The sequence below is a fragment of the Bactrocera oleae genome, chromosome 5 (genome assembly GCF_042242935.1).
Source record: "Bactrocera oleae isolate idBacOlea1 chromosome 5, idBacOlea1, whole genome shotgun sequence".
In the NCBI taxonomy this organism is placed as follows: Eukaryota; Metazoa; Arthropoda; class Insecta; order Diptera; family Tephritidae; genus Bactrocera; species Bactrocera oleae.
The window spans coordinates 15,020,981-15,039,694 of record NC_091539.1 but is presented as its reverse complement, the minus strand read 5'-3'; the positions used below and the strand labels follow the sequence as shown (position 1 = coordinate 15,039,694).

The 18,714-nt window shown below is 34.6% G+C and overlaps 3 protein-coding genes across 6 annotated transcripts; 2 read left to right on the top strand and 1 right to left on the bottom strand.

The window, feature by feature from the left end:
• Nucleotides 1-520: 520 nt before the first annotated feature.
• Nucleotides 521-4,760, top strand: rngo (DNA damage inducible 1 homolog rngo). Its single transcript, XM_036371245.2, has 6 exons — nucleotides 521-1,134; nucleotides 2,012-2,441; nucleotides 2,501-2,623; nucleotides 3,372-3,534; nucleotides 3,605-3,806; nucleotides 3,875-4,760. Exons 1-6 carry the CDS (start codon nucleotides 873-875, stop codon nucleotides 4,066-4,068), a joined length of 1,374 nt encoding a protein of 457 aa, XP_036227138.2. The 5' UTR covers nucleotides 521-872; the 3' UTR covers nucleotides 4,069-4,760.
• Nucleotides 4,761-5,411: 651 nt separating this feature from the next.
• On the bottom strand, nucleotides 5,412-6,922 carry eIF2alpha (eukaryotic translation initiation factor 2 subunit alpha). Its single transcript, XM_014234646.3, has 2 exons — nucleotides 6,012-6,922; nucleotides 5,412-5,954 (listed from the first exon to the last, which is right to left on the bottom strand). Exons 1-2 carry the CDS (start codon nucleotides 6,704-6,706, stop codon nucleotides 5,624-5,626), a joined length of 1,026 nt encoding a protein of 341 aa, XP_014090121.1. The 5' UTR covers nucleotides 6,707-6,922; the 3' UTR covers nucleotides 5,412-5,623.
• Nucleotides 6,923-7,721: 799 nt separating this feature from the next.
• eIF4H1 (eukaryotic translation initiation factor 4H1) lies at nucleotides 7,722-17,000 on the top strand. 4 transcript variants are annotated; one of them, XM_070109702.1, is made up of 6 exons: nucleotides 7,722-7,849; nucleotides 7,905-8,487; nucleotides 9,502-9,801; nucleotides 9,861-10,105; nucleotides 10,493-10,726; nucleotides 14,483-17,000. In XM_070109702.1, exons 2-6 carry the CDS (start codon nucleotides 8,456-8,458, stop codon nucleotides 14,653-14,655), a joined length of 984 nt encoding a protein of 327 aa, XP_069965803.1. In that variant the 5' UTR covers nucleotides 7,722-7,849; nucleotides 7,905-8,455; the 3' UTR covers nucleotides 14,656-17,000. The 4 variants fall into 4 exon arrangements, with proteins under 4 accessions (XP_069965803.1, XP_069965804.1, XP_069965802.1 ...); XM_070109703.1 differs by having other exon boundaries at nucleotides 7,737-8,242; nucleotides 8,300-8,487; XM_070109701.1 differs by having other exon boundaries at nucleotides 7,737-8,487.
• The last annotated feature ends 1,714 nt before the right edge of the window (nucleotides 17,001-18,714 follow it).

Genomic DNA, 18,714 nt, shown 5'->3' with positions numbered 1-18,714 from the left:
AGTCTATATATATTGATTATTTTAAAACCCTTATAAACAATTATAATTGTAGTGCTGCTCTGTCATTGAACTTTTCCACTTTCTGCATATTCTTTGTTTATAGAGGAAAGCTTTATTCTGAGATCTTATCTATCGAATGTAATATAAAAATTAAAATAATTTTCCAAATATTTGTATATTGCTTTTGGCCTACCAGCACGACGTGCGATATAATTGTATTAAATATGGTGTTTGGGTTTAAATGTATTTGATTCAAATATACGTTTCAAAATATTTCTAAAATATATTGCAGAAAGATATTTTGAATGACTAGTTTTGTGTAATGGCCCTTAATAAAAATACATATTTTAATTTATAACTACATTTTTGTAGACAAAATGAAGTAATGGAAATATTTTTAAACTCTCAGCTACTATTGTGAATGATATATATTTTGTGTGGTTGTCGCTGCTGTTGCGCCGCCATTGTTGAAAACTGTAGTTAAAACGCACAACAACAATAAACTCAACATAGAAAATGAAGATGCCGAACGGACGAAAAACAGAAACAAACTGAAGGTAGATAGAGGTAAACGAAGATAAGGCTGGAAGAAAATATAAAAAACGAACTCAAAGCGATAATCTCCTGTTTTTGGTGACGAATCATATATAGAACGCATTACTTTCCATTGTTTGCGAATCAATTGAGATTAAATGAGTAGCAAAGTGATTTTGAGTAAATATTAAGACTATATCACAAAAGCAACATTTCAGTTAAATATTTACGTCAAAAGTCATTGTGTTGTTGAGCAAGAAAGAAGAATTCATTGTAATTACAACTTTCTAACTGGTAAAGAAAAGTATAAAGTTCATAAAAAACAAAGAAATATAAATATGAAGATAACGGTAACCACTTTGACGGATAGCGTGTTTTTCTTGGATGTTTCCGAAGAACTGGAGCTGGAAAACTTCAAGGCATTTTGTGAAGTAGAGTCTGGAACCCCCATATCTCAGATAGTTATTGTTTTCAATGGTGCTCCATTGCTAGATGACAAAAAACCGCTAAAATATTTCGGTATCAGAGATGGTGACTGTGTAATATTGCAAAGTTTGCCAGTCGGTCGCGGCATAGGTGCTCCAGCGGTCGGTGGCCTGGGTAAGTAAAGTGCATTTATATATATATATATTTAAATAGTTGTTCTGTTTTAAATGAAATGCTACATACTGAACAGTTTCAAGGCTTTATATTGTTCTGAAACATAAGTGGGTCAATCTGCTCAAAAATTTCATGAAAATAAAAGAAAATGCCGCTAATGCTTTAAATGCAATCGGCGCACAAATAAATTACGGGTATTTAGATTGGTTGTGGCACATTTGGTACTTGTTCATATGTTGTTCGGCGTGTCTTGTCATCTACATACATATGCATATCTGCCTACTGTGTGCACATAATATGTACATATGAATGTATTAAAGAGGCCTCGTTAATATAAAAATATTTGTTCAAAACAAGAGTGCAATGGACAAATTTTCTCACATTCAAAGAACGATATTTAAAATTCCAAGACTCAAGGGCATTTAAAATAATCATAATGCATGACATTTGGTTTTGACAACTTAAAAAGTATTATTTTTCAAATGTGCACATTGTTCTCTGTTAGCAACATATACATATGTATGTGTATATGTACTGATGAATTTAAGAAAGTTATTGTAATTGTAGATGCTGGTACAAGTAATTGTTTTAAGCCCACATCTACACTTTAATCCACGCAGTATATATTTCTTATGTAATGTTAAATTTTTTTTTCTTGAAACCTTTTCCTCATTTTAACTTATCTACATTTCAACTTTTTCTTATTTTTTTATCCCCTTATTATTATAAGTCAGACAAATATTTGTTGTATTTTACAAAATAAATTACTGTAAATTAATTCTCAGCTAGGAACACTGATATATCTATCAATACGTACATATTTTGAAAATAAGTATTTTGAAAAATTTCCCATCTTTTCTTTTAACAAACTTCTTAGGTAATATTCTGGGGACTGGTGTTGGTGGCGGCAGTAGTTCGGGACTGGCACCAGGATATCGCCCTACACCTAGCGACATGGATTACACTGATTCCGATGAATTTAATGTCAACTATGATGACGACCCAGCTGCAGTGCGTACAATGCTTCTTTCAAATCCTGAATCACTGTCACTACTGAAACAAAATAATCCGAAATTGGCCGAAGCATTATTATCGGGTAATTTGGAATCATTCTCTAAGGTATTGCGTGAGCAAATTGATATTAGAAAACAGCGCCAGTTGCAACGTTTACGCATGTTGAATGCTGATCCGTTTGATGAAGAGGCGCAACGTCTAATTGCTGAAGAGATTAAACAAAAAAACATTCAAGATAATATGGCTGCAGCTATTGAATACAACCCAGAAATCTTTGGCACGGTGACTATGTTGTAAGTAATAAATACTGTAAATTTAAATGCAAATTTTTCTTAAATCTTAAATTTTTCAGATACATTAATTGCAAAGTAAATGGCGTCTCAGTAAAAGCGTTCGTTGATTCTGGTGCTCAAACTACAATTATGAGTGCAGCATGCGCTGAGCGCTGTAATTTGAATCGACTTATCGATACTAGGTGGGTAATATTTTTATTTCTTACCGATCCAAGCAGGGGTAAACCATCGAAATAACAACACTCGGTCATATAAAATACGGGTCAATTCGGGCAAAGTAAAACCGGCTGGTGTGAGATACTTAATGCATATAAACTATAAACTTGAATATGGGGTTGCAAATATTGGATTAATAGTTCAATAGTTGTATTAAGATTAAAATTTTTTTTTTTTTTGTATTTCGAGTTTTGAAAAATAGGCGTGGTTGTCATCCGATTTCACCAAGAAACATGTGTACCAAGTTCCATAAAGATATCTCAATTTTTACTCAAGCTACAGCTTGCACAGACGGACGGACGGACATACTGTCACCCGGATTTCAACTCGTCTCTTCATCCTGATCATTTATATATATATAACCCTGCATCTAACTCGATTAGGTTTAGGTGATACAAACAACCGTTAGGTGAACAAAACTATTATACTCTGTAGCAACATGTTGCGAAAGTATAAAAAAGATGTTGATCCTAAGTTTATAATAGAAAATAAAAAAATTAATTAACATAATTTCGCGCTTGCATACTCCTTGTTCTACCATTTTGAACTGTAGCTCGCACAGAGCCATGTTGTTGTTGTTATAACGATTATCTAAGACAGAGCCCTCATCTTCAATGCTCTACAGAAGTGGTCGGCAAACCTTTTAACACACTTTTAAGCCTTTTATATTTCAACAATTTTTGATTCTGTGATTAAAAATAAAATTTTCTTCAGGTGGAATGGAGTGGCTAAAGGTGTTGGTACCCAACGTATTATTGGTCGGATACATATGGTTCAGTTGCAGATAGGAAACGATCACTTAACATCGAGCTTTTCAGTTTTGGAAAAACAAGGAATGGATATGTTGCTTGGTCTTGATATGCTGAAACGTCATCAGGTAATGCGCTCATATAATTACTACAAACAAATTTGTATAATAAACATTTTGTGTGCTCGTTTTCTTTTAGTGCAACATTGATTTGCAGCAAAATGTGCTGCGTATTGGTACAACCGGCAGCGAAACGCCATTCTTACCCGAAAACGAGTTGCCTGATTGCGCACGTCTCACCGGTAACTCAGAGGAGGAATTTAAGTTGTTGGAACAATCAGCTAGCGAAGCTGAGTCGCGCGCCATACAACAAGCTATCGAACAAAGCAAACAAGATGCTGGTACATTTAATTGACCTTATTATAAATCGTACCTATCTAAAAAGAATTTACTTCGTATTTATTAATAGCTTCAACTTCGAAAAGATCTCAGGGTGGTGCAGCTAATGATGTTTCGTCCAATGACAGTTTCACCGAGAGTGATGTCACCGATTTGGTGAAACTTGGTTACAATCGCACAGATGTGATTGCTGAGTTGCGTCGTCATAGCGGTAACAAAACGCAAGCAACTGCAGCGCTCATTGCCAAGTCATTGAGATTTTGAGAAGACGATGGCGTCGTCAGCACTGTCGCCGCCCTGAAACACTAATAGAAGAAGGATGAATAAAATTAAACAATATACGTTTAAGAAAAAATAAAAATAAAATAAAAACTAGCGATTTATTCAAGCCACAATTTCCACGTACATATTATACTTACATATATGTATATATATGTGTAAGTTTTTGCGCAAAATTATCGTCAACTGTTGAAATAATAATGATACGTATAACAAACAACAATTAAAAATAAGGCGTAAGCTTTAATAATGAATTAAGCCTAACATAACATTCAAACTACCTCAGGCTACAGCATTTCTTATTTTATACACGGCAATGGACAGAATGTGGCGGATTTGTGGGCAAAACATCATCATATACGTATGCATAAATGTTAGAACCGATAAAACCCACACACAGGAAAAATAAACAAATCGAAACAGCAGTAAAAGTCGATATTTCATTCAAATTTTATGTGAATGTAAAATATCAACGACAAAATTTGTTTGCTAATGGACTGGATCATACTTTTATAACTTAAATATTTTGGGACTAGTTTCATAAGAGAATCGGATTTTTCCGTTACAATTTATGGTGTATGAAAAGGGTTTGTAAAGGTAAAAATAGCACTGAAATAAGTAATATGAAATTATTTAATAATAAAAATAATAAATAGATGAAATTTGTGCAAACCAAATGTTTAAAATTTGTATTTTAAATCTTCGCACGGAATTAATTAAAGATAAAAAATATAACCAATCACTATTCCAATCACAGTAGCATTTCTTATATCAACTACTATATGTATAATATATGATTAAATCTGAGCATGCAACCGTAACCACTAATTCGGGAAAATATATATTTTATGAAGATCGTTTTCTTAATTTTGATCGGTCAGTTTGAATGGCAGATATATGAGATAGTGATGAGATCGTACAACTGCGTTCTGGATATTGTAGTGGGTTAAATTCCTATTTATCCAGAATTTGCCCTGACATACCAAATATATGTTCTGCGTGTAATTACTCCCCTCATGACTCTAACCAATTTTTTGCATGACCAATGAACCGCCCCTCTCGCTACGGTCTGACCCCGTTGAAGCCGCACGTTCTCTAGGTATATCGCAGATGATAACCGTTACAACAACAACATGACTGCGATGACAACTCATTTGTACCTCACGGCTGACATTTTTTAGGTTTGATTTGCATCTGGAATGCATGTAGCGGTAAGAAAAAATTATTTATATTGGTTTTAAGATATGAGTTGATTTTAATTATAGTGTAAAATATTTAAGAAACGTTTCGTAGACCGCCATATTAATCTACAAAAACCAACGTTTCCATTTGTTTGTTCTTGTGTGATTTATTTATACCATATTGTTCCATATTCTTTAAACGTTTTAATAATTGCATAAACTATATTTTATTATCAAAATTAAAATAATGACGGTTTTTGTTTATATACTGCTCCCGACAAACTTGTGAATATTTTTTAGATAAATAAACCAAGTGGTGGTTAAACGCAACTGGAAATGAACTATATTTGTCTCTCTCTCTACTCTTCCTCATCTTCGTCTTCATTATCATTTTGAGCAGCGGCACGTTCACCTTTGTGATTGAATTCCTTTTCTGGATCGAATTGCATGCCTTCTTGGTCACCGTCTGCATCCTCATCATCGTCTCCACCCACTTCTTGATTTTCAGCTTCTGCTCTCTCCAAGCGACGAGCCAAATCAGCTTCATCAATAGCCGTAACAAGTTTTGGTGGCATTATAACTTTGAATTCTCCTTCCGATTCAATAATCTTATTGCGAATATTTTCGATTGCTGTCTCCAAAGCTTTCAATCCTTCAGCTTTTTTTGTTGTAGACGTCGTCATTACATACCTTCGTTAATTAAATTTAAAAGTTGTGATCTATTATTTCATGTTTAAAATTACTTACAAAGGAGGCGCAATTAAATTGATGCGTACAGGTAATTCTTCTGTACTTAAATCCAGACCTGTCTTTAATGCAGCTTTAACAGCGTCTATTCCCTCATAGCCATAACAAGAGCATTCAATATCAGCACGAATTTTCACAGTAGGCGAAACGAGCTTACGCTTAATGTTGTTCAGGAGAACTTCCTTGGTGTGTTCATCTAAACCACATTCGTCGAATACAGATGGTTCTGTGACGGATTGTTTGAAGATGTCGTACGCAACTGTCTTGTTATTATACTTTTTCTCAAAGTGCCAAGCAGTCTTTAAGTACAGCTCTTCTAACTTTTCACTTGAGTCATATTCTAAAATATCAGCTACGTGTCTTAGTAGCGAATTCACCGCCTTTGCTTTTGCGAAACGTTCCGAGCATTTCTCTACATCCTCTGCCGACACACGACGCTTGGACAAGTCAATATAACCCTTCTCTTTGTCTACACGTATCACTACCACTGGTTCTGTTTTGCCAACGCGAATCAATTTATTAATGGAACGAATACGACGGCGAGACAACTCTGACAACAGAATCATGCCTTCTATATTGTTGTATTCTAGCAGATGGACGTAAGCACCCATTTCAGCTATGGATAACACATTCACCATAACTACATCTTCAACCTCGGGATATTTTTCGCTATAAAAACGTGACGTCAACGCCATTTTTGCAATATATGCTTAGTATTTTAGATGTTTCCACTGAAAGTTGACTCAATTAAATCACAGATTGTGATTTCGTGAAATTTGCAGTAAAAACGTGTACACTTTAAGAGCAATAGTGTGCAAAAGGAAAATGTCAAATAATCGGTACTTGCATTTGACATTTATCAAATACATTTTATTCTCCGCTATCCGGATACCTCAAGGCACCCATATCAGTTTTTTTAGTGCTCGAAATTAGTTTTGCTTTTATATGCGTTTGTAGGGTTTATTTAAATTATTTATCAAAAGTGTATTTTTGTATAGTGAAAGAAAAACTATTTTTCAATAAAATTCTAAATTATATAAACAGCATTTAAAGTTTAACTAAAAAAATATATTCGTTTTACTAGTTTTACGTAGCGCCATTCCCAGGTAATTCCGTTGACTAAAAAGTCTGAAATACGTATACAATTTCTGGGGTTATTTATACTTTTCGACAGCGCGTTATTTTGTAAATGTTACAATAAAAAAAAGAGTTAAGCATATAGTACCAAATAATTTGTGTTACACTTGCAGATATGTGGACAGCTAATTCAATTATTTTAATAACTTATACATCTGGCATCTTTAGTAATACCGATTGTATGCAATAATTTTGCAGCATCTTTTCGTTTTTATGCCGACATTCTGGATTTCAACCCGACTAATGGCCAACTCACATAAAACTTTTGCTTTGCGCCAGACATTTGTTTTGACAGAAAAGTTTGATGTACGCTTTTGCATGAGTACGTTCACATAAAAGTTTTAGACGCGAAGCCAGGCAAAATGTTGCGCAACTCCTATCTTTTTACTCTTTGCCAAGCTACAATCACCACTTTCATTAGAGAGAAGCACTGAAAGCAATGCGTTCATTGTGGAATACCTTATGTTTTCTACGCTTCGTTGTTCAGTATGAACTGTCACATAAAGCCAGAAAAATTGTGTGTAAATAGGCCTAACTGTCATTGTAGTTTAATACTCTATATTTTTTTGTGGTATTGGCAAGTTAAGTTAAAAACAACATTGTATACAAAAATATATTGAAGAAAAACACTTTTCGTTTAAAAAAATAAGTCAAAATCAAAGCAACGATCAATAAAATCGACATATTGAATTACTTCAGACGTACCTAATTCCACATATAGTATATTTTCATATTAAAAATCTATTATTTTTATAGTAGTGCAGCGGTAAAATCAGCAAAATTTCGTAGAAATAAACGAAAAAATTTGACGTGCGCTTTGCGCGAGTGCAATGAATGTGAGTGGGGCGCAGAGATTGGCAAATAAAAACCCTCAAAAGTAAAAAATTTCAGTACAACAAAAGTTTTTGTAAAGACAAGGTGGACGGAGGCAGTTCGTAAACAAAAAGTATATTGGCTACAGTTTACTACGTGCATTCACATAATTTGAATTATTTGTACCAAGTTAATGCAGCGGCCGGTGTAAGCAAACGTGTTGCATTGATATATATTGCCATCTCTGTTGCTCAAGAGCGTTGGAGTGGCGAAAACACTTTGTAGGAGAATAAGAGTATAACAGAGTATACCGATATCAATGCTTTTTGTTTTGATAGTTCGTTGAACGTGTCACGAAGGTGCAAAAGAGATATCAAGTGTGTTTTTGGGCGCATACTTTGACAGCGAAACAGTGGAAACGTACAAGGTAGAAAAATAATTCGCTTTACCTGGGACGGACATATTTCGCTTAGACCATTTTGAAAAAATAAAACATGGCTGTAAGAGGTGGTTTTGATCACGCTAGGTAAATATTTTAAAAACATATATTTATAAAGACTTTCGTGTGTTTAAATAAAAAAAAAAGTTCTTACAGTTTGTTATTTGTACAATATATATTAAATTAAGTTAGAAAGTGCTAAAATAATAGTAAATACCGGAAAGTAGAATTGATATTTTTTCACATTGACGACGGACAGAAAGAAGTAGAGAAAATGCGACGACTTTGACGAGCACACACGGCGAGTAATTGAATTGTGATTTATAATCGTCGAAATCAAGAAGCATAGATGGGTAAATTTGACATCAAAATATTAATTAAAATGCGCGGGGAATTGAAAATAATAATTGCTTCTGGAAAATTGACTATATACAGGGGAAAACAGTTCTAAGTTATATTCGATATAAATTGAAATGGTTGGTGCAGCATGTGCAAAACATAGTGAACGCAATAAATGTCAAAAAACGGGCATCGCAATCGGCATTTGGCCGACGTCACCGCAGCAATGTTTAGGCTGGTCTAAAGATTTAGAGGTGGGTTAGGTGACGTCGTTGGCTGAGGTAATAGTGACGCCGATTTGACTATATCACATCAAACCCTTTGAATAATATGCATCTAGATTTCTATATTATATGCTATGTGTATGTGCGATGACTTACCACAATCGATCCAGTTAAGATGTTTACAATAAAACGTGCTCAATCGTTATCAATTGCCTATTAACTAATATGTTTGACAAAAAAATATGCCGGTAGTCATAATTAGATTAGTAATTTGGATTTATGTAAAAAATATCTGCATCATAATGATCACATTTAATGTACTCTTTATCTATTACATAATATAATGAGTAAACTTTCATATACATATACATACTTATATATAATTAATTATGATACACCAACTGGATATCATTTAAATTATATGCGGTTAGAGTATACGATTACTTTCTTGAAAAATTTAACTAAAAAGCAATTTTTTGTGATAAAGTGTTATTATACGCACTGGTATTCATACACACCATTTAATTTCCTTCTAAAGAAACTATGGGGACCGTCCGGGGAAGCAGTTACCAACGGAACCTCCATTTATAGCGTACGTCGGAAACTTGCCACAAGGGCTGGTCCAAGGGGACGTAATAAAAATATTTCAAGATTTTGAAGTAAAAAATGTCCGTTTAGTTAAAGACCGGGAAACGGATCAATTCAAAGGTTTTTGCTATGTCGAGTTTGAAACTTTAGAGAATTTGGAACGCGCTTTGGAATGCGATGGACGGATCAAATTGGACGACTTATCCGCGCCGCTTAGGATTGATATAGCTGATCGCAGGAAAAACGAACGGTTGGATAATCCCTCATTTTGATTATATGATTATTATATTTAATTTTGTGTGTTTCCAGAGGAGGCGCTGGTGGTGGTGGAGGCTTCAATAAACGCGGTCCGCCAAGACAAGGGGGCACTTCTGGAGGTGGTGCCGGTGGTGGTAATCATCAGTTTAATCGTGGAAGCGGTGGTGCCGGGGGTGGTAATCGAGGCGAAAATAGAGGTTCGTACAATGATAATTATGGTCACAACGATAGAAATCGCGGCGGAGGCGGCGGCAGCGGTGGTGGTGGTGGCGGCGGCATGAATAGAGGATACAACGGTAAATAAAGTCTGTAGGAAATAAAGAGTGGAACATCATACTACATTTTCAAGTCCTAATGTAGAATACCAATAATACAAAAATGACAAATACCCAACATATTATGCCTACATTCTTTATATTATAACATCTCACTTATTAAAATAATGATTATTAATTTTATTGAGGACCTTGTTCCAGCTTTGCCCCACAACCAACAAATATTCGTACAACACCCGTAGTTGCCTCTTCCAAATCCACTACTCGTATGCGTATTTCGTTTGAAATTTTAGACAAAAATAACAGCATGCAAAATTAAAAATTTTTAGTTTTGCACACTTTAGAAAACTTTATTATACTTGAAATCGATGTAATTGTTTATTGTCTTTTAAATTCGTGATATTTTAGATCGTCCAGCGAATAGAGGCCGGTACGGCAATTTTAACAATGACGATCGTTTTGAGCGAAATCATGATCGTAATCATCGCGAAGGAAGTTTTGGCGCTCAAAGCAGGGATGGAGGAAACGATCGTTATAATAATTTCAGTAGGAACAGAGGAGAACGTGATCGCGAACGCTCAAACTTCAATCCCAGTCATAATGACAGACCCGCTCCGGCTGCTGCCCCGTTAGGCAGTATAGGTAAGTACAAAGCATAGCTCATTTTCATTTGCGATGAAGATCGTAGAAATGCTCTTAGCAATGGTTAACTCGTTTACTGCTAAAGGTTTTAAAGGAATGGCAAGCTATTATTCATATCATATTAGTGATTTCAAAACCTTTAAATTAATTAGAATAAAGAGAATGTGAATATTCTGCCGAGTTGACAGTCCTTGGCCGGGTCCATACCGGTTACGTAGACCCGTTGGCGTGGGAATGGAATCCTATACTTTCATTTAAGTTGATTCAAACTGGATACTGCATATTTTAGGAGTTTACCCCGGACATACAACGACATATATATAGATAGAAGATAGTTTAGAAGATCTGGTAGGTAGTCTGGGAAGCGAAATACGTGATAAGATTGCCTAAAGTGCAATTCGTCAGGCTACAGAACCAGTACAGGAAATACGCAAGTCGCTGAAAGAGATATATAATGGAATTTCCGAAAGGGAAACCGAAGGAAAACGCAAGTTGTTTACTTACACGGTCTCGAAAGACTGCACTACGGTTGTTGGCCTAGAGGCAGGTCAAGACACTGGCATCATATGCGAGCGGGATGGGCCGATGACACATGCAGACAGGGCAGGGAAGTAGGTATGAAAAAGACGCTGGAACACCTCTGCTTTTGTCCCGTTTTATCTAGGACTTGTCTTAGATATTTAGAAGCTTCACCGTTCAAAGTCCTGTGAAGTTTTGAACTGCATCGGGGTTTACAAAGGACCGGCAGGTCTATGCATGTTGTGACAGCTAGCCAGTATAATCTAACCTAACCTACTTATATGTATCTCATCGGCGAACGTAGAGCAAGGAGTGACCGGTATGGCCTGTCCGAAATCGCCAGAGGTAGTAAGGCAGCGCCACAGTAAAGTTTATCATTGCCGTTTAAATCTTGTATTGTCCTGTGCCATGCTACTACTTCTTCGCTCTACTTTAGCCAATTAGATTAAAGCATGTTTAAAACAATCATTGCTATGTCGAAGTGTTGAAACGAGATGATCTTCGGATAAAAATTGGTTCACCTATTATTCTTCAGCATACTTTGGGCCCACCTCAATTACACATTTGGTAATCAAAACGATCTCAGGAAATATTGAATCCACCATTTTTTCTGGAAAACTTTAAGTAGAAATGGTCCTGATACTACGTATTCCAATTATACTGTCAGAATATACGATTCCATTCGAAAAGCTACATGTTCCCATTCGTTTAGCTTTCGACATGTCTATAAATAAGTCTTAAGGTGAAATTATGTTCGATTGCGCTTTACATTTGCGTGCTGACGTGTGCGAAACCCACTTAATATATTTCAGCAATTTAAAGTAAAAATTATAAACATTATTGTTAAAAATGAAGAATCATGTTGTAGTCATCTACCCTACTGACCGAGGTATTCGACTTATAATATAGAAAAAATTTAAAAAAAAAGATTTTCCGAAATTACTTAAAACTATTCTATTCTATTCTACTAAAAACAAACAAAAATGTATTCGCTATTTCCCAAATTACTAAAAATCAAAAGTCCTCCAATGCGGTAGTTCTGGCTACTTTGACTGTGGTTGAAAAAAAAAGTACAATTACTATTAATTGTTTAAAACATTGAAATTTAATAAAATTGCAGACTTCGAAAAAAGTGAAATTTCGCTCAAAAATTAGATGATCTCTCCGCCAAAATTACATTTTTGATACAATCAAAATCTGCAGTCATTGTAAAATTTTTATTTATTTTTTTCAAAATTTCGTAATTGGTGTGTCCAAATGCAATAGAAGGGTTTAGGTACCACATCAGTATTTTCATATTTTTATTATACTCTCGTAACCTGTTGCAACAGAGTATAATAGTTTTGTTCACCTAACGGTTTTTTGTATCACCTAAAATTAATCGAGTTAGATATAGGGTTATGTACCTATATATAAATGATCAGCATGAAGAGATGAGTTGAAATCCGGATGACTGTCTGTCCATCCGCCCGTGCAAGCTGTAACTTGAGTAAAAGTTGAGATATCTTTATGAAACTTGGTATACATGTTTCTTGGTACCGTAAGACGGTTGGTATTGCAGATGGGCGTAATCGGACCACTGCCACAAGGCGCCATTAATCAAAAACAAATAAGTTGCCAAAACTAAGCTCCACAATAAGATACAAGATTGTTATTTGATATACAAGATCACATTAGGGAGAGGCGTCTGCAGTTTACATTATTTTTTAAAAGTGGGCGTGGTCCCGCCCCCTAACGGGTTTAATGTGCATATCTCCTACACCGCTAAAGTTATACTAAGAAAATACACTGGGAACAAATGTTTTTAGCACCCCTATCGACAGTGTGAAAACACTTACCGATCCAAACAAGGTTAGATCGCCGAAATAACAGCCCTCGGCTGGATAAAATCCGGGTCAATTCCGGTAGCGAAGAACCGGCTGTTGTGGGAATTGTCTATCCTGACTATCACGGGATGCCTCTTGATGTCCCCAATAGAACACCTGAACAGTGAGGCCCTTATGTTTCCGGTTAAGGAACATAACGAGCTCCTCTCCAAGCAGTTTCTGCTGGGGTGTTTTCGTAGAAGGGAAGTTCACCAGAGTGACCCTCGCGCAACTTCGTTCTGGATATTGTAGCAGGTTAAACTCCTACTTATCCAGAATAGACCTAGACATTCCAAACATATGTCCTGCGTGCTATGAGTCTCCGCATGATATTAACCACCTCTTTGCATGCCCATCAAACCGAACTCATCTAACACCCTTTTCCCTATGGTCCGACACCGTCGAAACAGCTTGTTTCTTGGGCCTCCCGTTAGATGACCTCGACGACAACCAAACTATGACTTATCATCCAAGCGGGCACTAGATAACCGTTACACATCAACAACAACAACAGTATGAAAATGGGTGTAATGGGGTAACAACCCCGTCCACTCCCCATATAATGGTTCTGTTAAAAACTACTAAATCGCGATAAATCAAGCACTAAACACGCCAGAGACATTACATTTTATCCCTGGGATTGTAGGAGATGTCTTTATTGGATGTGGCACCGCCCACTTTTAGGTGAAAACCCATATCTTGCGATCTGCTTAACCGATTTCAACCAAATTCGGTACATAATATGCTTCGGCGATATCGGATTACAAACACGCCTACTTCCCATATAACACAGTTTTAGATTCTATCTGATTCTTTTTCACTTTTCACTATGAAAATCAAGCAACAATCATTGTATCGGGGTAAAACTTTGAGTGAATAATGTGTTTAAAGTATGACCAAATAATTGTAAGTCGAACCAAAACTGTTCAAGCCAATAGGTACTGAATATGATTTTGAATGAATGAAGTTAATTTTTTACCGAAAATATCAGTCAATGTGTAAGATATATTGTATAATTGAAATTCATATATGAAGATAAATAAATGAATCTCTTGATAATAGTATGTTTTGGAAAAATGAGTTGAATCGGATCAATACTTCCTTTAATATAAAAGTTTGCCAACACCTGAAGTCATTTCCCGGGCTTTGATCCTTGCAAGTAGCGAGAGTATACAATGTTCGGTTACACCAGAACTTAGAACTTCCTTACTTGTTTTTTTTTTAGATTTAGTTAGAACAGTATTGGAACTGCCTTGCGTTCTCCGCATTCAAGAACGTTAGCACATATTACTAAAATGCTTGAAAAAAAATCTAAAAGTTTCTTCACATATTGTTTTATTCAAATATAAAATTTTTGTTTACTGTTTTGCAGATGATAGCGAGAGGCCACGGCTTAATCTAAAGCCACGGACCATACAAGCGCCAATCAATGCACTGGCTGAGACAAAGCAATCGGCCGCGATCTTTGGTAATGCCAAACCTCGTGAAGAAAAATTTAAAGAATTGCAGGATGATACTAAGGAGCAGGAGGATGCAGACGACTAAAGAGGCAGTAGAAGAGAATTGTTTTTTCATATAAATGCAAATAGAAAGAAAATATAAAGCACCAAACCATAAGGCAAGCAGACAAAGAATTAAACTTCAATATAAATGGCTAAGATTAGCGTAAAAACTTTATATGCTAAAACTATAAAAACAGCGACAACAGCAAACGTAAAAATCCAAAATAGAACATTTAATTTTTTTCTTAAGTGACATTTTTTGCGGAAATGGAAGTGAAAATAAAAAGGAAAAAGTATACTTGATAACAAGCAGACAAGGAGAAAAATTGTGCGAATTGAAAATAAACAAAGAAAGAAACAGTTGAACGAAAGTAATTGTGCAAAAGGAGAAAAACTCTCAAATAAATAATTAAAATAAATTTACTAAAACATAAGTTGAACTAACGCGTTAATGGAAGGATTCGGCAGCGACAGAGCAAACGGGCGCGAGTGTGTTTATAAAAGGACTTGTATTGCAAATAGCTAGCAGGCCTAGTAAAGTCTGGTGGATTTGATAATAGAAAAACTGAAGTGGCGCGTGGTTCGTGGCGACAGCGGATAGAACTGAAAATTGATATAAATTGTGACGGCAAAGCGAATGACGACGTGTATGAAAATAAAAAGGCGTTGATTTAAAATCGAAATTACATGGAATTAAACACTAGATATTTTAAAATAAAAAGGCGTGAAGCAACAAAAACTGATTAATTTAAAACTCAATACGAAGCAAGCTGCAAAATATAAAAGCCTATTTTAAGAATATATTTAAAATAAACTAACTAATACTTATACTTATATATTATAGAACTGTAGACTACCGCAGACAACTAAAAAAGCGAAAACAAAAATAAGCAAAAGCAATACGAAGGAAACATTTGCGTAAAGTTATAAATTTAAAATTACGGGGTAGAAAGAGCAGAGTAAAAATAAATATGATATAAACCTTTTCCCTCCTCAGATTAGAAAAACAACAAAGGCAAGGTAATAATAAAGCGCTACACATATTAAACAATAAACACACGCATACATAAACAATTATATTAACTAAAATACCATAATATTAAACCTTCAGCAAACATACTTACAAGATCGTGACACATTTTATATGCGAAAACTTACATCCACATACTTGTATAATTGGTATTAAGCGTTAGTAATAGAACATATTAATAGAGTACTCAAGCACATTTGTCCAAAAAACGATTTACAAGCTGTGAGAAGTAGATTGCAAAGAACAACAAAACGGAGCAAGTGTAAGAGAAAGATTGAATAACAAAAACTCTTTTATAAATTATAGCATGCTGGTTTCAGCTTGCTTGCAAAGTTGAAAATCATATTTCCCACACCATAATATACATTGAGATTTTTGAATTATCAAAGTATAGTCACGTTTGCCAATAATACATAATACATTCGTGCGCCTTCGAGGATCATTAAAATTGCCCTCCAACTCCAATCCAAACTAAATACAACACGCAGATACAGATGTATATGTATTTCCACACCCAATATACAACACTATACATTTATCAACTTATTTTCCGTATTTTACTAAGCCTATGATTTATACACAACCGTTTCTTTGCATAATTATAAGAGCATACATTAAAACTCGTATCAGCAGATCAATTGCAAAAAATCGTTTATATTAAGTTTATCATATATCTGACTGGACAACCGTTTTCCGAATTGCGATTGAAATTTATATACTCTTCAGCATATTCGATCCCAATAAACCTTCGAAACCTTGCGCCCCACTCTATATCAAAAAATCCGTTCCACTTTTTGTGACTGTCCCTTTTTTTATCTAATCATCGATTTTGCACTATTGTTATCTCTGAATTATTATTTACATACATATATATAAATATATCTATATATATATTTTTTTTTTAAATTTTATATCTACTTTTTTATGCATGTTTGCATAACGTTTTTGTTATAATAAAAACAATTCTGCTTTGTTATTTTCTTTTTTAATTTCATCTAAATTAGAAGCAATGAAGAATAACAACAACACAATTGATTAAATGAAAAACTTGCATATTTCTAAAGCAAAACAAATATAAACAAAATATATAAAAGTATAAATTGAAGAGAAGTAACAAACAAACAAAAAATATATATTAATACATAAAGAAAAATTTTGTACACAAACCAAAAAGGCGATAAAGCAGAAGGTAAATCAGCATAAAAGCATACAATTTAATTACAATACATAAAATTTAATACTTAATTATTATTAATTATGATAATTAATGGTAAAAAATTAAAGTAAAGTAAAGTGAAGAAAGAAAAAAATATAAAAAACACGAGAAAAAGCAAAAAACGCAAAAAATTAAGCAAAGTTAATAAAATAACAATACAAGAAACTATATTGAATAGTTACTTTTATATAAGTATATTTAAATATACAAAAGAATGCATACAATTATTAATTTTATGTTTACTAAATTAATAAATACCATAATTCAAAATAAAACAAATGCATTATTGTTTTCAATATTCACGTGAGAAATGAGACGACTTTATAGATATTCATTTATAGCTGCTTATATATACATTACCGAAACTAAGTAGGATTTTATCCCACTACAGCTTGTCTTTTCGTCCATCATGAGAAGTGATAGGTAGAGACTTAACGTGATGACCAGCAAAATATATGCTGTAGTGATACGATCTGAACAATTTCTTCGAAGTTTGTACCTTTGCTTTAAGCAATAATATGTGTCAAATTTCGTGAAGATATCACGTCAAATATGATATTGATCGCTCAGTTTGTATGGCAGCTATATGCTATAGTGGTGCGATATCGGCGGTTCCGACAAATCAGCAGCTTCTTGGGGAGAAAAGGACGTGTGCAAGATTTCAGATCAATATGTCAAAAATTGAAGGACTAGTTCGCATATAAACAGACAGATGGACATGGCGAAATCGACTCGGTCCTTCACGCTGATTATTTAAATATACATACAATATTTGATAGAGTCTTCGACGTCTCCTTCTGGCTGTTACAATTACTATCATATATCATATAATGGCCGTCTCAAAATACCGAATTGTCTCAACTAAAATCTAATTGCCACGCAACCTGTATTAACATTAATTTTGGTAGTTCGAGTTGCTCCGAGAAATGAAGTCGCAATTTTGCCTGTATACTGTAGAAAATTAATTTAAAACAATTAAGGTTGTAACAACATTTTATACTCTTGCAACTTGCAAAGATCAAAGCCGGCTACCGTTATATATCGAAGTTCGAAAATCTTTTTATTCGGTATATGGAGGCTAAGAGAAGTATTGATCCGCTTCATTCCATTTTTGACATACAGACATAATATTATCACGAAAGGATTCTCCGAATTTCAATTATATATATGTCTCACACTTTAACGATATTGTCGGTAATAAGTCAACCATGGACACTGGGGTCTACATTTTCGGTATAGGGTGGCTTGAACAGTTATGACTCGATTTTAACAATATTTAGACTTGAAATGGCATATCTTAAAGGCACTCTTTTTGCAAAGTTTTATTTCAATATATTCATTAGCACTTGAATTGTACAAGTATACTGGAAAGTGAAAGAATTAGATGGAATTTTAATTCGTGTTATATGCGCAGTAGGCGTGGTTGTAATCCGATTTCGCCCATTTTTGCACCGTAGCATACACATGTCACTTACCAAGTTTGGTTGAAAGTAGATCCCGAGATATTCGTTTTTACTCAAAGGTGGGCGGTGTCATGCCCATCGACAAATATTTTGTATTCGCTCCTATAAAGCTTAATTGTACTATCCTTTAAGTAAAATTCAAAGTCTTTGACTTGTTTATTTATTGGGTTATGACACTTTTAGTATGCACCTTTGTTCTCGATCAATAGCGTTTGTGGGCGTGGCAGCGGTCCGATTACGGACTTCTTATGGTGCTAAGAAACATGTGTACCAAGTTTCACTAAAATATCTAATTTTTACTCAAGTTACAGCTTGTACAGACGGACGGGCAGACATTCACCTGGATTTCAGCTCGTCTGACTATTTATGTATATCTAATCTCATATCTAACTC